Genomic DNA, 18,189 nt, shown 5'->3' on the forward strand with positions numbered 1-18,189 from the left:
GAGCCCGCGTCCCCGGCAGGTGACCGATCCCACACAGGGAAACAGTGACCCGTGGAGTGTCCAGTGTGCTCAGTGCCAAAGGGCGATTCCAGGAGGGACAGGGACCCGGGGGGAGGTGGCCACACGTCTAGGAAGGGGACTGGGGAGGGTGGGAGGGTGGCACTGAGCCGGGGGGCGGTGACCTGTGATCCCAGCCCCAGGAGGCTGAGGGGCAGCGAGACGCGCCTCAGCGCAGAGCCAGAAGAGCTGGGGGCGAGGGCCAGCGGTCCAGCGCCCCGGGCCCGGCGCCCAGTTCCAGATGCTCAATGAATGACGCTGGGGACACGCTGAACCAAGAGCCTCGGCTGCGGCTGCCCCCAGGGCTCTGGAGACGGATCGTGGGTGTGACTCGGCCACCACGGTGGCCTCCCGTGGGACACCTGGAAGGGACAGCTGTTCCCTGCCCTGAGGGGTCAAGGAAGGCTGCCCAGGGGAGGCAGCTGGGACTTGCTGGGGGCAGGTGTGACCTGCCGAGGAAGGACAGGAGACCCGTCCAGGGCGGGGACAGCGTGGCCAGCCGCGGCGGCACAGGTGAGGGCCAGGGCGCTGCCAGAGACCTGGAGTCGGGGTGGGAGAGGCCTGGGTGCTGGGCGACCTGCCGGGCAGCGGGTCCTGGGTCAGCACCCAGGGCTGTACCGCCCCGGGAGCTCGTCAGCCGGCGCCTAAGAAAGATCATAAAGAGGGTCCTGTGCCGGGAGATGTGCCCCTTTAAGTAGACAACTGCGTGACTCTGAGCACAGTCACACGGCGGCACGGCGGTCACCAGAGATTCCAGAATATTCTCATCACACCCAAGACCCCAGGCCCGGGGCAGCCACCGTCCTCCCCCGCCCGGCCCTGGGGAGCCGCCCATGCGCTGCCGTCCTGGGTCTCCTGCCCTGGACTCTGGTGGGACGGGGTGTGGGCCGCCTGGGCCTGGGTCTGGCTGGGTCCACGCAGCGTCCGTTCCGAGGCCCAGCTGCAGGGCAGCCCCCCAGTGCCAGTCCTGCCCACTGCCACGTGGATCCCGCCGCCTGGACAGCCCGGTCCGTTTGTCCGTTCGCTGGACGGCCTTCAAGTGTCTGCCCCAGGTGGCGCCCACAGCCTCCTGCCCGGGTTACGCTCTGTCCTTTTGAGTGCGGCTGAGCTGAGGCAGGTGAAGCGGCGGCCCCCGGGGTTGGACTGCGTGCCCAGCAGCAGGACTCTGGTTGAGGCTGCGCACAGCAGTGGGTGGAAGGGCGGCGACTTCTCCCATGTGGGAGGGCCAGAGGAAGAGCCATCGGCAGGGGCTTGGGGTCTGCAGCCTGGGGGACTTGGGGGAGGGACGGGGCAGGGGCAGGCCCCTCCAGGAGTAGAAGTGCCTGGGTCCAGGGTTGGCTTCCTCCCCACAGGGCAGGGCCCCAGTGTCACCTTCATCAGTGGGAGAAGACTTAAAAGTCATCCCTCCTGGCCTGGTGCGGTGGCACATGCCTGCGCCCCGCCGCGCCCACTGAGCACACCAAGCACGCTCCCCCGTGTGCCTCGTCGGGGTCCCGACTCCCACTGGCCTGTGGCTCACACAGCACGAGGGGTCAGCTCTGGCCACCCCCAGGACCTCGGGTTTCTTTTGGGGCTTGGTCATCATGACGCCCAGGGCTGGTCCTGAACCTGTGAGCTCAGGTGGCCCCTGACCTCAGCCTCCCAAGCAGCTGGGACACGTGTGGGCCACGGTGCTCCAGCGGCCTCCGGTGCCCTGCTCCCATGACCGGCGAACACTGCTCTCAGACCCATTTTACAAGGCAGAAGCGAGGTTCCGAGAGGGAAAGGAGGCTGCTTCTGCGGATGTCACAGAGCCAGCAGCTGGGACAGCCAGACTGTGGGACCTGCTCTGACTGCAGAGCCCCTGTCTGGCCGCCTGACCGGGGGGAGGGGGTGCACAGGAGGCTTCCCCGCGAGGCTGGCTCTGCAGAGGCCGGGCTGGTCTTCTGTTGCAGCAGAGCAAGCCCCAAACCCCTGGCCTAACAGCGCCCACAGACCGGCTGCCGCTGCGCAGCTCAGAGGTCAGGTGGCCCTGGTCTCTCCACCCAGGACGTCACCAGCTGCTGATGGGGCTGAGGGTCTGTGGGCAGACTGGCGCCCAAGACCATTCTTTATTTTTTCTGGGGATTGAACCTGGGCATCTGACCCCCGAGCCCCGTCCCCAGCCCCATTTTGTACTTATCTAGAGACAGGGTCTCCCTGAGCGGCTCACGATCCTCCAGCCTCAGCCTCCCGAGCCCCTGGGATTACCGGCAAGCGCCACGGCCCGCGGCCCAAGCTCATCTCTGTGGGCACTAACCAGCTCCACGTGTGACAGGACCAAGGTCCCCGCTTCCTCATTAGCCACTGACCGGTGCTACTTCCCCGCTCCTCCCTGGGTGGCCGCCGCTCTGCGCACAGCGGGCCGGGCATCCGCCTCCCCAGGGCCCTCTCAGCCTCTGGCCACCTGTACCGGGAGGAGCTGGCCCTCTGCGGGTCAGGGTCCTGGAGTGCTGCCCACGGCCCCAGGGGCTCTGGAGGGGCACAGGTGGCCTGTCCTGCGGCGGGAGGTGGGTGCGCCCTGGGAAGGGCAGGGCGCCGGCCTCCTCCCGTCCTCTTGGAACTCGGCAGATTCAGAGGGATTCTTCGTCTGCCCCCTCTGGGAGCCTCCTAGGGACGGAGCGCCTGTGTCACCCCGGCCTGCATGTCGAGACCCTGAGCCCCAGGGTGGCGGTGCTGGCCGCGGGGACCTGGGGACCTGGGAGTCCTCGGAAGGAGAGCCCAGACAGTCACTTGCCCTCTCTCTGCCACTTGATGCAGCAAAAGGGCCTCGGGCTGCAGCCCAGGGGCAGCCCTCGGGGGGCTGACCACGAGGACGGTGACCGGGACTTCTGGCCGCCAGGACTGCAGGGACAGATGTCAGTTTTCGAGCAGCCTGGTCTGCGGGTGTCCTCACAGCAGCCCAGGGGACTGAGACAGAGCCCGGCTTCGGGGCCGGGAGCTCTGGGCCTCTCCCCAGGTCACTGCGAGAACGAGGCTCCCACGGCGAACGGCCCAGTCCGGCCAGTCAGGGCAGCGGCCAGCTCTCCCTGCCCCCCGGGCAGGGCTCCCGTCAGAGGCCTCAGGCCTCATGGTGGACCTTGGCAGGGGACAGTCATCTGCTCCCAGCCAGCCCGGCCTTGGGGAGCGGTTCCCACAGACTCGCCCTGTGGGGTCACAGAAGGTGGCTTTTACAGGGACTGCCCCTGGGCCCAGCAGACCCTGGTGAAGCAGGAAAAGCAGCTGGCCAAGGGGACACGGGGTCGGAACAGCAGGTGTCCAGGGAGGCCAGGCTGGGGTCCTGCGCTGTCCAGGGGGACGGTCCAGCTGCACCCTGTGCCCATGCGTCTGTGCCAGGGGCAGGGGCCAGGGGCCGCGCCGCGCCCTCGGGAGTCTGGCTGGTCCCGGGATCTGCCAGCCGCGGCCGGGGCCCGAGCCTCTCAGGACCGTCCCCTCCTCCCTGGACCCTCCAGGGCCTTGAAGGTGTCCTCCGGTAGCTTGGGGCTCACTTGTTGAGTTTTAAAACTTAGTTTTCCTAAAATGGCCGTCATTGTCCCTCCCCACTGTGCTGGACGCTGCTCCAGGGCTTCCAGTTTCCCAAGCGTCACTGAACCGGCCGCTGGGGTGGCCTGCGGGAGGTGGGGGCGCCAGGGAAGAGGGTCTGGCTAGTTTAAGCTGAGGGCCTCCTGGAAGACCCTGGGGAGGACACTCACTACGTGAGGGGTGTCCAGAGAACCGGGCAGGGAGCGAGCCGCGGGCCCAGGAGGAGCCGACCCCGCAGTGGGCCCCGCCACGGGCAGGAGGAGGACAGGGCACCATCTGTCTCCCGTCCTCTGGCTCCAGAGTCCTTCTCCAGGGAGCAGCGTCCTCTTCACCTGGCTTGGGCACCTCCCCTTGGTGAGGGGACAGCGGGCTGTGGTCCTGTCCCAGCCCAACAGCAGTGAGAAGAGCCACGTCCTCAGGGGACAGCGTCAGGAACCCCGGGGGACGTTCTTGGAAGTGATTCAGGGTCCCTGTCCTAGAGCGCCACTGCCCAGAGGGCTTCACTGTGACCCCCGCCCTCTTCCAGGGTGTCCCCTCCTCTGCTGTCCCTTGCCACCTCGGGCACGTCCACGCTTTCCAGACACAGGGTCTGGGTCTCCCCCTCCAGCGCTCGGAGCTGCCTCCACAGCTCATCCGCCTGCTCGTGGCCGAGCCGCTGGGGAAACAAGGCGCTTTCTGTCTGTTCTGGGCGAGTTGTGTCCCTCAGAGACAGTCGGAGTCCCCGGTCCCAGAACAGGGCCTTGGGAGACGAGATGGAACGAGGCTGGGTCATCAGTGGGTCCTGATCCAGTACGAGGTGTCCTTAGGAGAAGATGGGGTGCCAAGGCAGGAGCAGGAGCAGACCCCGGCGGGCAGCCACCAGGCAGGGACCCGGGCGGGCAGCCACCAGGCAGGGACCCGGCAGGCAGCCACCAGGCAGGGACCCGGGGGCGGGCAGCCACCAGGCAGGGACCCGGGAGGGCAGCCACCAGGCAGGGACCCGGGAGGGCAGCCACCAGGCAGGGACCCGGGAGGGCAGCCACCAGGCAGGGACCCGGGGGCGGGCAGCCACCAGGCAGGGACCCGGGCGGGCAGCCGCGCAGGGCAGAGGCGGCTCTTCCCTCGGGTCCCTGGGGCGAGCTCAGCCTGCCGACACCCGACTCTGGGTCCTAACCTCCAGAACTGGGGACAGTAAGTTTCTGCTGTCTAAGCTGCACAGCCTGCAGGACTTTGTTACAGTGGCCACTGGACCCGGACCTCCCGGTCAGCAGCACAAGGCTGTGGAAAGATACAAATTGTCCTTTGAACCCCTCGTTTTCCTCTTTATGGGTGCATCTTAATCACACACAACAGCGGGATTTGTTGTATTCACACGTGCCCACGATACGTGGGATTTGATGAGCTTCACTCCCCAGTGCCTCCCTCCCCCTCCCTCCCCCTCCCTCCCCCTTTCCTCCCCCTCCCTCCCCCTTTCCTCCCCCTCCCTCCCCCTCCCTCTCCCCACCATCCCCTTCTTCTGTTCCCGGTCTCCCTTCTGTTTTTTTAATTTGTTCTAATTAGTTACACGACAGCAGGACGCATGTGGACACATTGTGCTCAGACGGAGCACAACTTCTCCTTCCTCTGGCTGCACACGGTGCACAGTCACCCCAGTGGTGTGACCATACATGTACATAGGGCCACAGTGTCATTCTACTCTCCTTCCCACCCCGCAGCCCCAGCCCTCCCCTCCCTCCCCTCTGCACAATCCAGGTTCCTTCATTCTTCCCCATCCTGCCCCCCTCACTACAGATCAGCATCCGCTTATCAGAGAGAACATTCAGCCTTTGGTTTTGGCGGTTGGCCTATTTCACTTAGCATAATGTTCTCTAGTTCCAACCATCTACCTCCAAACGCCATCATTTCATTCTTCTTTAAGGCTGAGTAATATTCCATTGTGTATATGTACCACATTTTCTTTATCTACTCATCTGTCGAAGGGCATCTAGGTTGGTTCCATAGTTGAGCTATTGTGAATTGATGAACTTCTCTTCAGATGAGGACAAAGCAGCACGTCTTCCGAAATGTGAAGTGAGATCACGTAAGGTCATCTCAGTGGCTTCCATCTTATAGATGAGGACTCTGAGGTTCAAAGAGGACAAGTGACTTGTCCAAGATTACATAGCTAGAAAGCAACAAAGGCTGGAGTGAACTTGGGCTTTTTGACCCCAAGGCTTAGACTTGCCACCTCCGCAAGAGTCTGTGGGTGCTCATCTTGTGGTTCCTGATCTGTCTGGAGGTCACTACTTCCTGGAGCTCGCTTTTCTTTTTTACATGATTTCAAAATTCAGTACCATCTTTGTCTTTGTGGGAACAACCAGTTCCACCCACATTTTTGGTAACAGGAGCCCCATAAAGCAAGCTCTTTTCCTGGTGATTTTCATTACAGAATTGAGATGCATTCCCAGCAAAATCATCTCCCAGCAGACCCGAGGAAGAATGTTTGGCAAAGAAGGAATTAATTGATAAATAGCTTGTAGTACACAAATCCTAGCATCTGCCTCAAATGTTTTGCAACACTTTTGGAAACTCCAGGCTGCCGCTTCCAGCCCAGGCTGTTTATTTCAGGCTGTTAAAGCCACAGCATCTCCCTGGAGCTTGGGAATCCGCTGACTCCAGCGGAGCGTCCAGCCGGGCCCTGGCTCCGCGGCGGGTAGAGCGGGGCTGCAATACCAGGGGAGACCGGCAGGGGTGCCCGTGGGGAAGCCGGGTCCAGGGCCGGAGACGGGGCTTCAGTTTCTAGAAAGTGGGCCTCGGGGAGGAAACCCGCTCTCCCTAGGATGTGGGCTGGCCATCTGGCCCGGCCGCTCAGTCCTGAGAATGGGAGGCGCGTGGGCTGGGGCCAGGGCTGGAACAGTCCCCCCGCAGGCGCCGGGGAGCAGGAGACGCCAGCAGAGCCCGGCGGCCGGCCGGCCAGTCCTCTTGAACACTGTTGACCTCGCAGGCCAGATGGCTCTTCTCTGTTGAGCCCCTGACCACTTCCTGGGCTGTGAGCAGCCTCCGCCACAAACAGGCCCTGCTCCTCGCAGCCCACGTGCAGGGCGGGAGTCCCGGGGCCGGCGCTGACCACCCGCCCCAGGCTCCGGAGCCCAGGGGCCCAGGGTGGGGCGGGGCCAGGGGCGTTGGGCCCGCCCCGAAGGCGTGGCCTGCTCCAGCCCCACCCCTCACTTCCCTCCGGGAGGTGTGCACCTGCCCGGCTGCAGGTGTGGGGACGGCCTGCAGAGGTGGACGCTGGGCCAAGGTTTTCCCTTCCTGGGATTTCTTTTTCTTCCTCCCTCCCTCCCTCTCTTCTCCTCCTCCTCCTCCTTCACCGGAGATTGAACTCCGGGCACCCGACCTCCGAGCCGCATCCCCGGCCTATTTTATATTTTGTTAAGAGACGGGGTCTCATTGCGTGGCTTAGGGCCTCGCTTTTTTTTTTTTTTTTTTTTTTTTTTTTGCTGAGGCTGGCTTTGAACTTGCGATCCTCCTGCCTCAGCCTCCCAAGCCAGTGGGATGACAGGTGTGCGTCACCGCGCCCAGCTCTGTGGTTTATTTTTGAGGAGCAAGAAAGGGGCATCATGGCGCCCTTGCTGCCTGGGGTGGGCCATGGCTGTCCATCTGGCTCCTTCTTAGTCCATCAGGGGGCGGCCTCTGGAGGAGGCTGCTTGGATCTTTTCTGCCAACTTCTTTATAATAGGAAATGAAAACCATCCAACCAGGGCATCCCATGCCGTTCCTGGGGGGTGCTAAACAGTTAGCACTTCACGTTTTCTATTTAACCCCTTGGACACACCAACATCGTCCCTCCCGATGCTCCCCCTCGACAGGCCTCGGGAGGTGACTTGTGACTTCTTGGTGCAGGAGGAGGCCATCAGGCTCCACGTCCTTTGTCACAGATGCAAAATGGCACATTCTTGGTGTCAAAAACATCCCTTAGGAATTGTTGATCAAGCAGAGGGCCCTGTCCCAGCTCCCTGAAGGCTGCCGTGTGTCACCTCCCGGTGACAGTCCAGCTTCATATTGTTCTGTGTGAGTTGACGGAGCCCTGACAGGCCTCCCTGTCCTGCAGCATCTAAGAGGTGCCCACTGGGAGGCCAGCTGCCCGAGGCCCGTCTGCTGCCCAGGGTGCCCCCAGAGGCCTACGTGGAAAATGTGCTGCTCACCCACCTCCCACAGGTGCCCTGCAGTCACCTGGTTTAAAAGTCAGTGACACTGCTGTGTCACGGTCACAGGTGGTGCTGCCAACAAGGGGACATGGTGTCCACCGAGCTGAGGGAGGAGAGGGTGGAGGGCAGCAGGCAGTCATTCGGGAGTGCCAAGGCGCCCTTTGCGGGGGGGTGTTAAAGGCTGGGGACACTTTCAAGCCTCACTCTGGCTTTCTGGGGGGCAGGGGCTGGGCAGGCGCCGGGGCTGACCTGGGGGGGCCGGAGGGGCCAAGAGGCCGGGCTGGGGCTTCCTGGGAAGCAGAGCGCCCGGCCGTGCAGAGCGGGGAGGAGGCTGGGCACACCAAGGCCTGGCCAGGGCCCCGGGGTCCACCGGAGGGGAAGTGGGTCCCTGCTAACCAGTGGGAGGGAACAGGGACAGACTTGGCCGGTATTTGAAGCGTCTGTCACACGCCCCCAATAAAAACAAGTGAAAAGGTTAGCGGGCCTGCGCGGGGCCAGGGGAGGCGCCCACAGGGCTTGTACCCAGGTCCTGGGAGCCAGCAAGGGGCAAGGGGACCCTGGACAGGCCAGGGGCAGTGCGCTCATCCCCTAGGAATGGGGGGCAGTGCGGGCCAGGGGCAGGGAGGGAGGGACAGGGCCAGAGGCTGCGTGGGAGCAGGGCCTGGAGCTCAGAGGCATCTCCATGCCATGGGCTCGGGCAGGTTGGCCAGCGGGTGGCCAGTCCTTGTGGGCTGGGGATGCTGGGAAGGGGATGCTCAGCCCAGGTCACGGCCAAAGCCAGCGGACGGAGCCAGCGCCTGCAGGTCAAGTGTGACGGTGACGGTCAGGGTGTGGCCTGAGACCAGATGGCAGCTGAGACCAGGGGCGGAAGGGCTGGACGGGCAGCGGGAAGAGCTGCTGGGGAGGGAGAAGGGTGGACTCGAGGGCGCTGCAGGGGAGCCCCGGGGACTGCGGGCCACCCCGCTCGCGGACCCTCCTCCACGAGGGGTCAGGTGGGGTCTGTGGGGCTGCTGGCTCACAGGGAAGGGGTCACGGCCGCGGGCTGAAGGGTTTCTGTGACCTGAGGCCCATGTCTGTCTCCCAATTTCAAAACCGATTCAGACATTTTTGTGGGTCCTTGTGCACGGGGGTGTGTACGGGGGTGTAGCCGGGGACACGCGGGCTGCTGAGCCCCTTCTGGAGGTGGGGGGGCCGCTGGACCTGCCAGAGCCACAACCTGTTCCTGTGAGGGGACCTGTGTGGACCCCGTTGTGACCAACCTGACACAGAACGTGCGGCTGCCACTCTGGCCACCACCCGGCTGGTCGGGCCCTGCCCACCCTGGGAGCTGCCCTCAGGAGGCTGTCCTTGCTGTGGGCTCGCTCTGTCCCCGCGTCCCTCATGGCCATCAACCGGGGCAGCCTCAAGCCACCTGGCCCCTCGCTCCCCTGAGGACAGTGTCGGGAGGATCCCCTGCCCCCGGCTCCCAGGTGACCTCAGTCCCTCCTGCGGCCAGAGACCAGCGCGGGGCTCGGAGTCCCCAGAGCCCCTTCTCCCAGGTCCCCGCCGCCTCCCTGCCCACCCTCAGCCCCCAGCTGCCCCCCACACTCTGCCCTGAGAGTTGCTGGCCTCCCAGGTGACCCCTGGCCAGCCCCCGGGAGGGTCCGTGGCGGGGCCTCTGGTGTGTCACAGGAAGCCGGGGTCCTTTCACCTCACAGGCCCTGGTGGCCTCAGCTGGATGCAGGTGATATTCGGAGGCTTATTTTTTTCAAAGAGGAAACGTCCTGTAGTTAGAGGTCACTGAGTCCCCCCGGGGACTCACTGTGCCACTGCAGACGACTTAACCAACCTCGCTGCTTTCTTCATTAACGATTCTTTTCCAGTTCCAAGGGCATGTGTCCACTGTGGGACATTCGCCAGGCATTGTCTGTCTCCAAAATAAAACGGAGGCCACTTCACGTACAGTTCCTATTTCTCTGTTTTTGATCCTGGGGATGGAACCCCCGGTGCTTAGCCCCGGAGCCCCAGCCCCAGCCCCTTTTAAGAGTCCCACTGAGTTACGTGGGGCCTCACTAAGCTGCTGAGACTGGCCTTGACTCACGATCCTCCTGCCTCAGCCTCCGGGGTCACTGGGGTCACAGGTGTGCCACCAGGCAGGCGCACATCTTGCCTCTCAGCTCCACATCTCAGTTTGAACGGTTCCTGGTTCCTGCAGTTCCAACTCGTCCTCGAGGTTGTCTTCCTGAGAGTGACCCGAATTCCACTTTAGGGCCGGGCTGTGGTTATCTAACCGTGACCTTGCCCTTCACGTTTGTGGTTGTCCCAGTTCTTGTCTGTGAAGTGGGTGGAGGGACTCTGACACCCAGGTGAGGACCTGCTGTCCACTCACATGACTGCCCCTTGAGCCCACAGGCCTGGAGGGTGGAAGGTCAGGCGTGGGGTGGAGCTGGGCGTGTGCTCCCCCAGGGCCTCCTGGACAGGAAGGGGCGCGGCTGACATCAGGAGGTGCCATGACCTGCAGAGCTGGGACACTGGACCTGGGAACCGGCCCCCCAGGGAGCCGCTCACTCCTTAGCCTGAAGCCAGAGCCGCTGCCCACAAGCTCTGCGGCTGCCTGCAGAGCCCCCGGTCCCCTCCTGGCTGCAGCCACACTGTCAGGTGGCTCCCGAGGGCAGTCCAGCAGGGGGCCAGGAGTGGGCCAGGACAGGGGCTGCCACCAGGCAGGCTCCCTGCTCGGCCTTGACCTGAGGTCCTTTACTTGGGCACTGTACTACAGGGGGACCTCGGGGTGTCACGCAGGCAGTCTAAGTGAAGGTCACCCTGAAGACACCCCCAAACACACCACCTCGTCAAACTCAGGGTCCCCTTCTGCCCTGGGAGGAGGTGGGGGGACGACGGATGCAGTGGCTGGGGTCTCCTGCAGCGTCCCCATGGTGTCTGAGGACCACCCCTCCCTGGGATTGAGTGTCCTGCCGGGGGGACCCTGAGCTCCAGGCTGACCCACCATTTTGCAGGCAGGGAGCAGAGGCCCAGGGGGAGGGCACTTGTCCAAGGTCACGTGGAGCTGGAACAGTCCCCTACTGCCATCAGACCTCCCTGGGGCATGAACCTGGCTGTGGGGGGCAGCTCCCCCCTGGTTCCCCTCTGGAGGTGGGGAAAGGTCCCCTGAGCGTGCCGGGAGGTGGCTGGCCCCACATCCCTGCAGGACTTTCCCATGTGGCCGGGGGGTGGGAGGTGACATCCGATGACGGCCTTGTGAGTGGGCGCTGCTAGCAGAGTGGGCTGGCGGGTCAGGAGCCGAGGGCAAGCACCCCCCCAGACCAGCGGGGACTTGGGCGTCCAGCGTCCTTAAAGACTTCGTCTTCCGGCTGCGGAGACACCACCTGGCCAGAGGCAGTGGCCCCAGGGCAGCGCCCCTGGCCTGCCGCAAGGTCCGTGAGCAGGGCCCACAGCGGTCGGTACCAGTCATGGCTCATCAAGACCTACCTGGGCCGGGGGGTGCAGGGTCTGCTGAGCAGGCAGAAGGGCTCAAAGGGCGCTGTCACCAAAGCCAGAGGGTGTGGGAGGCCTGTCCTGCCCTGTCCAGGTGCCGTTCCCCAGGCCCCTGCTGCAGCCGTGCTCCCGCAGACAGACCGGGCGCTGGCGGTCCCTGGCATGGCCCCTCTCCACCCGAGCCTTCGCACACCCCGTTCCTCACCCACACGCTCTGCCACCCTCCTCCCTCTGTACCAAGACACGCTCCTCGTTTGGCAGACGGAGATGCCCCTCCCCCAGGGTCCACCACCCCGTTCTTCCCCGGGTCCACCATCCCGTTCTTCCCCGGGGTCCACCACCCTGTTCTTCCCCGGGTCCACCATCCCGTTCTTCCCCGGGCTGAGCGAGGCGTCTTGTCACCGTGTAGATGGGAGCTGTCCCCGTGAAGCTCAGTGACCCAGTGCAAGGTCTGGAGGATAAGTCACTGGACTGTGACAGTCTCCGCCCCACAGTGGTTAGCCCCTGAGGGCATTAGCTGGCTGGTCACTGGAGGGCGGGGTGGGGCTGGAGGAGGAGGGAGTTGGGGGCCCTGGCGAGTGGAGTCTCCGCTTCCCTCGGCCTCCTCCCCCACCATGCCGTCCTGCCTCACCTCGGGCCCCGGGCATGGGCCGGCCTTCTGTGGACTGAGACCTCTGAAACCCTGAGCCCCTAATTGAACCCTTCCTCCCTGCAGTGGGCTTGGTCGGTCGTTCAGATCACAGCGGTAAGGAAGCTGACTTTGACACTGTCTTTGCCCCCTTGGGCCTCTGCATGTCCCCACTAGGGCACAAGCTCACCCGGGTGCTCACTGCCACCCGCCAGCCGTCTTCCCCGGGACCCTCCACAGCTGTGCACCCAGGGCTGCATCCAGCAGGTAGTCAGTAGGTGCACGCTGAGGGGGTCCCGCCCAAGCCCTGCACAGGACAGGCGGAGTCCCAGCTGCACAGCTGAGATCCCTGCCAGGGACGCAGGCACCCCCAGACAGAAGCAGGACGGGGACAGGGTGAGGGGCGAGGCCAGTCACCCTGGGCCCACAGGGAGGTCATTCTAGGGCCAGTGTGGGGCGCCGCGGGAGAGGGCTCTGGTGGGCACAGGCGCTGGCGCTGCGGGAGGAACCGTCTAGGTTCTCCCAGCTCTTCCTCTGGGGACCCAGGCTGGCCACGCGCGTGGCCTGGTCCTGCCCGGGCCAGGTGGGGGTTGGACGGCAGGCTCCCTGCCTGCTCTGGTGCAGACAGCCAGGTCCAGAGTGGCCAGCGAGGGCCGCTGTCCCTCCCACACGCAGTCGCACCCCGGTCCGGGCTGCTCTGCCATTTCCTTTCATTGCTCCGCCAAAGGGGCTATTTTGGAAACTGCTCGGAGCAAACCAGGCCTGGCTGGCACTTGAGAGGAGAAAAAAGAGCATAAGTGAGGGACACAGGAGCCACCCAGCCCCGGAGCCACGGCACTAAATTTAGAAGCGTCACCTCTCAGGGAGGGAAATTGCAGGTTGCCTGTGGGGTGGGCGGCGGGGACAGGCGCGGTCAGCACTGAGCGGCTCAGATTCCGTGGAAGTGGGTCCTGCTTCCTGCTGCCACACCTTGGGGCAGAGGCCCGGGACGGTCCCAGGGCCCGGGGAGCAGCCGCCCAGTGAGACGCCCTCCAGCTGGCCTACCTTGTCCAGAGACGTCCACCCGAGCGCGGCTGCCCGGTGCCGGGCGGGAGGGAGGCGAGGAGGCCAGAGGGCGGAAGAGCCGTCCTGTCTCCACCAAGGTTGGGGAAGTGCGTGGCCACGACGCCTCCCTCCTCTGCACAGGACCCAGCGGGCTCGTCCCTCGTGCCCTGCAGACTGCCGGCTGCTGGAGCCACCTGAGTGTCCCTCCCAGGACTCCCCAGACCTGCCACAGCCCAGCAGCCACCAGGCAGAGGCGGCCACAGCAGGTGAGGCTGGCGTGGGGGAGGCCCCTGCCCTGCTGTGCCCCCGGGGCACAGGTGACCTCAGCCATCCTGTCCCCGTCCTGTTTCTCCAGCTGGCGGGACGGCGGCCGGCCAGGAGGGGGCGCTGCCGGCCCCACGGAGCAGCTCGGTGGGCGCTGGCCCCGGGGTGCGGGGACCTGGGCCCCCTCACCTGCAGGGTGGGCGTGGCATTCCCGGCCACCATGGAGCGCCGCCGTCCCCGTTTGGCAGGTCCCCTCACTGGCGGCTTCTGCCCTGGCCCCTGCAGGCCCCTCAGCCCTGGGGGTGATGCAGCTCGGCTGGGCAGCAGCCACCCTGGCCTCGAAGGCCAGCTCCCAGCCCGGCCCTGGCATCTCCTGCCTGGGGGACGGCCCAGGAGCGGTCCTCCCGGGCAGCCCCAGTTTCTTGGTCTGCAGGGTGGGGACAGCAGCAGCTGCCCCGCTGGCCCGGGAGGCTGAAGGAGGCAGACTGAAGCCCCCGGGGTGGCTCCCGTAGGGCACTGGCTCAGAGGACAGCAGCAGGGGGACCCCACAGCCACACGGCCGCTGTCCTGAAGCAGCTTTGTCACCCCCACTCCATCGCACCCTGGGACGACAGAGCCGAGCAGCTGGACACCCATCAGCTGGGACCCTGAGCAGCCCAGCTCGGCTGCCAAGCCAGGACGGTCACTATCTGGCCCTTCCCAGGACCCTGGGCCCCGGTCTGGCACCAGTGATGATTACTAGGGTCGCTCCTGGGGCTGCCGGGCCGTGACCAGGGGACGTGACTCGGGCTTCGAGTCCTCATTCTCTGGTTCCATAAAGTCTTGCTGCGACTCTTGGGGGGGTGGGGGGTGGCTCAGGACCCGCTTGTTTAGGCCGGAGCTGGTGCCACATCTAGCGGGAGCCACAGCGACTCACAAGGACAGTGACAGGGGACCTGGAGGCTGCGGAAGGCTGAGGGGTCTCTGAAACTGTGGAGAGCCGAGAGGTGTCCAGGAGGGCGTCCTGGGGGAGATGGGGCAGTGTCCAGGGAGCCAGCCCCGCTTGGCAGGGAGCTCAAGTGAAGAGCCAGCCTTGTAGAAAGGGCAGGTCCCCAGGAGGTCCCCACCCTGGAGCCTCTGTCCCCTCTTATGGAAAAGAGGGTCACGCGGCCTCATGGTGCTGTGGTGGCAGCTCAGACCCTTGCACCTCATGTTGGTCCACGGGGGCCCCAGCTCGGCTGCCATCCCCCTCACCTGAGCGGGAGCACCTGGCATTCGCTTTTAGGAAGCCCTGTGGAGGGGACTTCAGTGGGCTTGATGGGGAGGCCTGGGGGTGACCCTCCCCACTGCCTTGCCCAGCCTGGGGCCATCCTGGGCAGTGGTGGGCAGGGCCACGGTGGCCTGTAAGGTGACGACCAGCCGAGAACAGCCCCGAGGCGTGTGTTGGCCAGTTTCCATGGCCTCGACATTCCTGCTTGGTGGAAGCCACCAACAGGATGTCACAGAATCCCTGGATGTTTGGCAGCCGATTCTGAGCTGGTACAAGCCCAGATGGGGCCAAGGTCCTCCTGGGCCAGAGCAAGGCCCAGAGTGTGGACCCCTGGCGCCAGGTGACCGTCAGCCTGCCTGCTCCGCACCAGCTCTGCCACTTCCTGCTGGGGCCCGGGACTGGCTGAGTGGCCCCTCGGAGCCTCAGTCTCCTCTTCTGTTGAATGAGGTCAGGGACTTCTGTCCCGGGGGCGGGAGGCGGCAGTTTAACAGGATAATTTGCACAAAGCACTTGGCACAGGGCTCAGTCACTAGGGTGCTCAGTACCAGGCGCCTGCAGGGCCCACCCGCTCCCTGCGGGTCTCTGCCAGGTTCCAGAGCCCTGGCTCCGGGCTGGGTGCTGTGCGGACACGGTCCCCTCCGCCGCGGCTGGAGCGGCTCCCCTGGCTCAGCTCGGGGAGGGCCGGGTCACCTGCACGTGGCGGGCTCTGGGTGCCGTGCTCCAGGTCCTCCCAAGCCTCTGAGGACTTTTCCGTCCCCAGTGTGCAGCCGTGACCGCGGAGGCCCAGGGGGGCCTGCAGCCCACGACCGGATTCTTGGTTTCCCAGGCCCCTAGCTGCCGTGCCCGGGGCTGTGGCCTGGGACGTGGTGCCAGTGTGCCATGGGGTGCAGATGGGACCCGAGGCCCTGGCGGGGCTGAGTGCACAGAACACAGGACTGGACACCGGCCACTGCGGTGCTCCAGACAGAGGCCCCGCTAGCGCAGACCACGGAGGCAGGACTCAGTCGGTGGGTGGAGGGGCTGGGACGCAGGAAGGAGGGCATGGTGGGGTGGGAGCCGTGGGAGCTGCGGGGTCCCTGAAATCCTCAAACTGACACCACCTTGGCTGGGGATCAAAGTATGAAATGGTAGCAGCAGAGGTTTAGGTTAGATAGGAAGGAGAACTTTCCAACTGCCCATGCTAGAATATAATAGACCAGCTGGAAGGACTGTGTCCCCGAGGGACGTGGGGTCAACCTAGAGACGGTTTGAGAAAAAGAGAAGACAGAGTTCTGGGCTGGCCTCACTGTGCCCTGGGTCAGAGATGGGGCGAGGGCCACGCAGCCCTGGGTGCGCACAGTCCCTGGATGGGGCTCGTCACCACCTGTCAGGAGTCTCCCATGGCTCCCAGCTACCCTTGCTCAGTTACAAGCAAGTCCCCTGGGCTCCCAGGTCTCAGCCTGCTCTGTGGTCTCCTCCCCCCACAGGGCCTGGCCACTGGTGCTTCTGGGTGACAGAGTCCTCTCACCACATCCTCTCACACGCGGCCCCTGGCACTCCTGCTCCTGCGCCCTGGCCCTGCTGGCCTTCCTTTCCTGCCTCCTCTCAGATGGACCCCAGCAGGGGCTCCCTAGCCGCGGAGGCGGGAGGGACAGGGCTAGGAGGCCCGCATCCTGGCTCAGGGCATCCGGCAGCAGGGACCCGAGGGCAGAGTGCAGAGTCCCGGGCTCGAGGCCTGCTGCCCGCAGCCTCCACTAGCTCCTCTCCAGCCCTCCCCGGGGCTGTGCGGGCAGCACTCGGTGCCTGCCGCTGACCGTCCTGTCCTCTCCTTGCAGGTGACGGCCATGTCAGTGAGAGTGCGGTTCCTGAGCCCCGGGGACGCGGGGGCTGTGGGGGCCGTGGGCCGCAGCGCCTCCTTCGCGGGCTTCAGCAGCGCACAGAGCCGCAGGATCGCGTAAGCACTGCCCTGCCCGGGGGGCCGCCTCCTCCCGCTGCAGCTCACCCTCACGGCCGACTTGCGTGTGTGTGTGTGTGTGTGTGTGTGTGTGTGTGTGTGTGTGTGTGTGTATGAGAGAGAGAGAGAGAGAGAGAGAGGGAGAGAGAGGGAGAGAGAGGGAGAGAAGGAGAGAGAGAGAGGGGGAGAGGGAGAGGGAGAGGGAGAGAGGGAGAGAGAGGGAGAGAGAGAGGGAGAGAGGGAGAGAGAGAGGGAGAGAGAGGGAGAGAGGGGGAGAGGGAGAGAGGGAGAGAGGGAGAGAGAGAGAGAGGGAGAGAGGGGGAGAGGGAGAGAGGGAGAGAGGGAGAGAGAGAGAGAGGGAGAGAGGGGGAGAGGGAGAGAGGGAGAGAAGGAGAGAGAGGGAGAGGGAGAGAGGGAGAGACGGTGCCGGAGAAACCTGTCATTTTCTTGAGACCCAAACAGTCATCATTCTAAATGCTCCGGAAGTCCGTCAGTCTGTTCCCAGGCCAACCTGGCAGGTTGAAAATAGTCTCAGAGAGGTGAGTCCAGGAGCCCAAGGTCACACAGCAAAATTCAGGACTTCGCCTCCTAGGGGTGGGGTTAGGAAGGAACGCCCTTCCTGTTTGGTGGCCTGACAATGGGGCCACCTACTCTGGCTCTGTGACCCAAGGCAAGTGACTTCACCTCTCTGAGCCTTGGCTTCCTCAACTGAAAAATGGGCGTCATGAGCATCCCTCCCTTCGGGGTTGTCACAGAGGTGTGAAGAGGTGACTGTGGCAGTAGGTGTGTGGGGAGTGGCAGGGCCAGGCCTGGGGTCAGCGGCAGTGGGTGGCAGGTGGGGGCTGGGCCCTCGGTCCCTGTCACACTCTGCACTGAGTCCTGGGAGGAGGCTGTTTCTGTCCCTGGTGGCCCAGCTCCTGGAGCCCGGGCCTGGCTGCTGACCGCTCAGGTCCCAGGCGGGGCGCTGTGCAGGCCCCTGAGAACCGGCACCAGCTCTCAGCCCGAGGGCCCCGGACCCCTGCCGGGGAGGTGTGTTGGGCTGCGGCCAGTGAGTCCACAGCAGCCGGTCCGGGGTGCCACCTGCCTGGACCGTCCCCACCCCCTTGCTGCCCAGCACCTCCCACAGCTGGGAGCAGGGCCTGCCCACCGTCCTGCCCTGTGTCCTGGCCACAGTGGCCTCCCCCAGCCTTGGAGGGCCAGTGCCCTCCCCCGGAGTGCCCCGTCATCTCCCGGCCCCGCAGCTGTGTCCTGGGGACCCTGAGCCTGGCCAGGCCCGTCCTCACTCGGCCCTGCCTGGCTCCAGTGGCTGTACCCCAGTGTCCAGGCCCCCAGCTCCCTCACTGCCCTGCTCCCTCCGAGGTGCGCCAGGGGCGGGAGGAGGACGGGGGCAGCTGGGGGTCCTGGGGAGCTGCGCTCCGACCTCCGCAGCCAGGGCTCGGGGACAGACCAGGCTCCACCCGCCTGGCTCAGTGCCAACAACAGCAACAGGACCAGCCTGGACACGGGTCACCCAGGGGCCTGGCATGGTGGGGGAGGGCAGGCCTGGGAGAGCCGGAGGGGACACACAGCAGGAGGGGGCAGGAGGGGGGCAGGAGGGGGCAGGAGGGGGCAGGAGGGGGCAGGAGGAGGGCAAGAGGGGGCAGGAGGGGGCAGGAGGGGGCAGGAGGAGGGCAGGAGGGGGGCAGGAGGGGGGCAGGAGGGGGCAGGAGGAGGGCAGGAGGGGGGCAGGAGGGGGGCAGGAGGGGGCAGGAGGGGGGCAGGAGGGGGGCAGGAGGGGGCAGGAAGAGGGCAGGAGGGGGGCAGGAGGGGGGCAGGAGGGGGCAGGAGGGGGGCAGGA

The 18,189-nt window shown here is 65.2% G+C and overlaps 2 protein-coding genes and 1 long non-coding RNA gene across 17 annotated transcripts in view; 1 reads left to right on the forward strand and 2 right to left on the reverse strand.

The window, feature by feature from the left end:
• Window positions 1–18,189, forward strand: part of Ripor3 (RIPOR family member 3) — a 63,221-nt gene that overhangs the window by 18,440 nt on the left and 26,592 nt on the right. For 5 of the 11 annotated variants that reach the window (XR_013439806.1, XM_078051912.1, XM_078051914.1 and 2 more), the window contains exon 2: window positions 16,234–16,352. Coding sequence is in view for 10 of the 11 variants with exons in the window: in XM_078051912.1 (XP_077908038.1) it covers window positions 16,234–16,352 (119 nt within the window). In the remaining variant the exon portion in view is untranslated. Of the gene's footprint in view, window positions 1–11,820; window positions 11,980–12,536; window positions 12,660–13,047; window positions 13,173–14,653; window positions 14,867–16,233; window positions 16,353–16,747; window positions 16,892–18,189 lie in introns of those variants that run through there. The other 6 variants (XM_078051916.1, XM_078051918.1, XM_078051917.1 and 3 more) reach the window with 6 other exon arrangements.
• Ptpn1 (protein tyrosine phosphatase non-receptor type 1) overlaps window positions 1–18,189 on the reverse strand; it is a 105,019-nt gene that overhangs the window by 3,100 nt on the left and 83,730 nt on the right. The window contains exon 1 of one of the 5 annotated variants that reach the window (XM_078051929.1): window positions 12,907–16,398. The exons of the other annotated variants lie outside the window; for them this stretch is intronic. Within the exon in view, the coding sequence (XP_077908055.1) occupies window positions 12,907–13,806 (900 nt within the window). The 5' untranslated portion in view covers window positions 13,807–16,398. Of the gene's footprint in view, window positions 1–12,906; window positions 16,399–18,189 lie in introns of those variants that run through there. 5 annotated transcript variants of the gene reach the window in all.
• On the reverse strand, window positions 67–11,728 carry LOC144378176 (uncharacterized). Its single transcript, XR_013439810.1, has 2 exons — window positions 11,229–11,728; window positions 67–4,854 (listed from the first exon to the last, which is right to left on the reverse strand). It is a non-coding gene; the product is annotated as an uncharacterized LOC144378176 (long non-coding RNA).

Source organism: Ictidomys tridecemlineatus, chromosome 5 (assembly GCF_052094955.1).
Source record: "Ictidomys tridecemlineatus isolate mIctTri1 chromosome 5, mIctTri1.hap1, whole genome shotgun sequence".
Classification (NCBI taxonomy): domain Eukaryota; kingdom Metazoa; phylum Chordata; class Mammalia; order Rodentia; family Sciuridae; genus Ictidomys; species Ictidomys tridecemlineatus.